The sequence below is a fragment of the Myotis brandtii genome, unplaced genomic scaffold (genome assembly GCF_000412655.1).
Source record: "Myotis brandtii unplaced genomic scaffold, ASM41265v1 scaffold393, whole genome shotgun sequence".
Lineage (NCBI taxonomy): Eukaryota > Metazoa > Chordata > Mammalia > Chiroptera > Vespertilionidae > Myotis > Myotis brandtii.
The window spans coordinates 2,022,155-2,025,547 of record NW_005365070.1 but is presented as its reverse complement, the minus strand read 5'-3'; the positions used below and the strand labels follow the sequence as shown (position 1 = coordinate 2,025,547).

Below are 3,393 nucleotides of genomic sequence, written 5' to 3'. Positions count from 1 at the left end.
ATTGGGTGCATATATGTTTACCAGAGTTATATCTTCTTGTTGGATTGCTCCCTTTAGTATTATGTAGTGGCCTTCCTTATCTCTTGTTATGGCCTTTACTTTGAGGTCTATTTTGTCAGATATAAGTGTTGCAACCCCAGCTTTTTTCTTATTTCCATTTGCCTGAAAATTTTTCCATGCCTTCACTATCAGTCTGTGTGAGCCTTTGTTCTGAGGTTGGTGTTTTGCAGACAGCAAATATATGGGTCATGTTTTCCTGTCCATTCAGCTACCCTATGTCTTTTATTTTTTTAGTTACTTTTCCTTTTAACTTAAAAAAATTATGATTAAATTTATGCCATAGTAAAAATTTCAAACAGTAGAATGTGAACATAGAAAAGTCATTTTCTCACTCCGCAGTCCCATGCCCAGGAGTTTGAGTATCATTCTAGAAGTGGCTATCCATATATAACCCTAAATATCTTTCATTTAAAAACATTCATATTTCATGGGTGTCTTTCCACATTAGCACATTCAGACCTACTTAGTTCTTTAAGACTAGATGATTGACTTAACCATTTGCCTATAGGTGGGCACTTGGATGGATCCCAGTATTTTTTTTTTTTTGGATGAAAAATTGATTTATTGGTGGGTGTAAGGTGGGGGCAGCACCGAGACTCTCACGAGTGCAGGGCTCGCCATTTGTCCAGGGGACCACGATTAGGGATGTATTTGACCCCACAGCCATCTGGGATGAGGCGCTTCTCGGCCACCATGTCTTCAAACTCATCCGCATTAAACTTAGTAAAGCCCCACTTCTTGGAGATGTGGATCTTCTGGCGGCCAGGGAACTTGAACTTGGCTCTGCGTGGGGCCTCAATCACGTGCTCCTTGTTCTTCAGCTTGGTGCGGATGGACATGATGACTTGGCCAATGTGGACTCTGGCCACTGTGCCTTGGGGCTTTCCAAAGGCACCCCGCATACCTGTTTGGAGCCTGTCAGCCCCAGCACAGGACAACATCTTGTTGATGGGGTGACGTGGAAGGGGTGGAGCCGAACTCGGATGTGAAAGCCATCTTTGCCACAACTTTTCACCATGTACTTGTTGGCACAAATACGGGCAGCCTCCAGGGCTTCGGAGGAGAGCTGCTCATATTCGTCTGACACCATGTGGCCACAGAGTGGGAACTCATCCACTTTTGCCTTTTTACGCCCCAGGTCAAAGATGCGGATCTTGGCGTCAGGGACACCTCGGCAGAAGCGAGACTTTGGGTACGGCTTGTTCTTACAATACTGGTAACACCGGGCGGGGCGTCAACCCATGGCGACACCAGGATCTTCAGTGGCACGCTGAAGGGAAAGATGGATCCCAGTATTTTATAACAGCATCTTTACATGCTGGCACACTGAATGGGAGTGGGTGAGTAGTAGCAAACATTTCTCTGAAAAGTTTACCATTTTCATTGAATAGAATATATTTTAATAATTAGAATAAACTTTTGAAAGCAGTATGGCTAGTCTGGTAGGTGGACGCAAGAGCATAGGATCTCATTACTACTAAAAGAAGGTCATTCCTACGGCAGTTCTGAAACAATCACTTACTAATGCTCTCTCAGGTGAGTAACTACTAATCACAGCAAATAGCAGAAGAGTAGCTTACATATAAAAAGGTCACTGTCACTTCATGTAGAAGAAATAATTAAAGTAGCTCAGCAAAGAGCAAAATAAAAGGAAATATATGTTTCAGAAGAAGCTGTTATATTTTTTTTGTATCAATAAAATGGTCCAAAATAAATCAGAAGACCATGGCAAGTTCTAGCTGTGGAAATGATGAAATCTGATATTTACTGTTTAAATTCAGCATCTGGAATAATTTTGTTTTTTATATTTTTAAAATATATTTCTTTATTGTCAGAGAAGAAGAAGGGAGAAGGAGAGAGAGATAGAAACATCAATGATGAGAGAGAATCACCGATCGGCTGCCTCCTGCACGCCCCCCACCAGGGATCAAGTCCGCAACCCAGGCATGTGCTCTTGGCCGGAATCGAACCTGGGACCCTTCAGTCTGCAGGATGACGCTCTATCCACTGAGCCAAGCCGGCTAGGGCTGGAATAATTTCTTTGTAAATAAGATGAAGTTGTCTTCCAGACTGCACTACTGTTTGGAAAATATGACCTACCAGTTAGAATTTGGATATTATTGTTACCTTTTCCTTCACGTCTGCATCATGATGATTAACTAATGCTCTCATTTTCTGGGCACATTCTTCTCCATATAACAGGAAAAACAATGAACCTTGAGTGAAAGTAGACTGAATAGCTAAATGACCTTCCATTTTGAAGCAGTTATTTATATTCTGAATTAGTGTAAGTGCTCAAAGAAGAATCTCCTTTGCCATGTGGCCATCATAAAGGGAAAGGAATGATGAATCCACTTGGGCACCAAATAGTCCTTTGGTCATGGCTGGATCTTCAGACAAATTCAACAGCAATTTTAAAACTTGAACCTTGGTGGCTCCATTTCCTGAAAGCAGCACTTGGAACAAGTCTGTAATGTAATTGGTAAACATATGCTGATGGTCATTGGTAACTGTCATGTGTATTAGCAATCTCAGTCCCACCAACTGCACAGGGGAGTTCAGGGGACCAGAGAAGACATCCTCACAGACTTAATTGACGTATACCTTTATCTTGATTTGATTTTCAACATTCACACTCAGGTTACTCAGTGCATTTAAAGCCTTCTCTTTAATACTGTGGTTGGGATCATTGATTTTGCTTCCAACAAGTGGAATACTACCCAATTCACGAATAATAGCCTGGTTAGCTGAAAAGGCTGCATTGTTACCCAGAGTGACCAGAGCTCTTTCAATGATCGAAGGATCCTCAGTTAACTCAAGCAGATAAAGGAGTTTCTGAAGTTGTTCAGCATTTAGGACATCATCATATGAACCATTGGTTAAGAATTTTGCAGACCAGGAGGGACACAGCCAGAGCCCCTGGCCACCTTGCCACTGCCCCAAAGTCAGCCTATAAATGCAATAGCAGGTGCAGACGCCAGCCCCGAGCAGCAGGCCCGCCGCCTAAACCACCCACTCAGGCGGCGACACGACACATCCTGGTGGCTCCCCCAAGATGGGGCGAGGGGAGGGGAGGGCCTATCTCTGTGGAGAACTGCCACACTGTGTGATGGGAGGGGGACACAAGGGGACTGCTACTGCCCAGGATGGGCTTCCCAGGACTTTCTTCCAGGCCCTTGCCACCCCTACCCTATGTCTTTTGATTGGAGCATTTAATCCATTTACATTTAATGTTATTATTGATAAGTACTTGTTTGTCATCACTTTTATTCTTTTTTTTTTTTTTGAATTAGCATATGACCCTTTTATTAGTATAGATATGCACAGCCCATG

General features: G+C 43.0%; 1 protein-coding gene and 1 pseudogene across 2 annotated transcripts in view; both read right to left on the bottom strand.

Moving 5' to 3' along the window:
• Nucleotides 1-593: 593 nt before the first annotated feature.
• Nucleotides 594-1,324, bottom strand: LOC102262190 (annotated as a pseudogene). The gene has a single exon (XR_001363405.1). The product of XR_001363405.1 is annotated as a 60S ribosomal protein L10-like (transcript).
• An 839-nt stretch (nucleotides 1,325-2,163) lies between these two features.
• The window catches only part of LOC102242971 (armadillo repeat-containing protein 10-like), a 6,435-nt gene continuing 5,205 nt past the window's right edge, over nucleotides 2,164-3,393 (bottom strand). Inside the window, 1 exon segment of the mRNA XM_014545000.1 lies at nucleotides 2,164-3,063. Coding sequence (XP_014400486.1) covers nucleotides 2,164-3,063 — 900 coding nt within the window.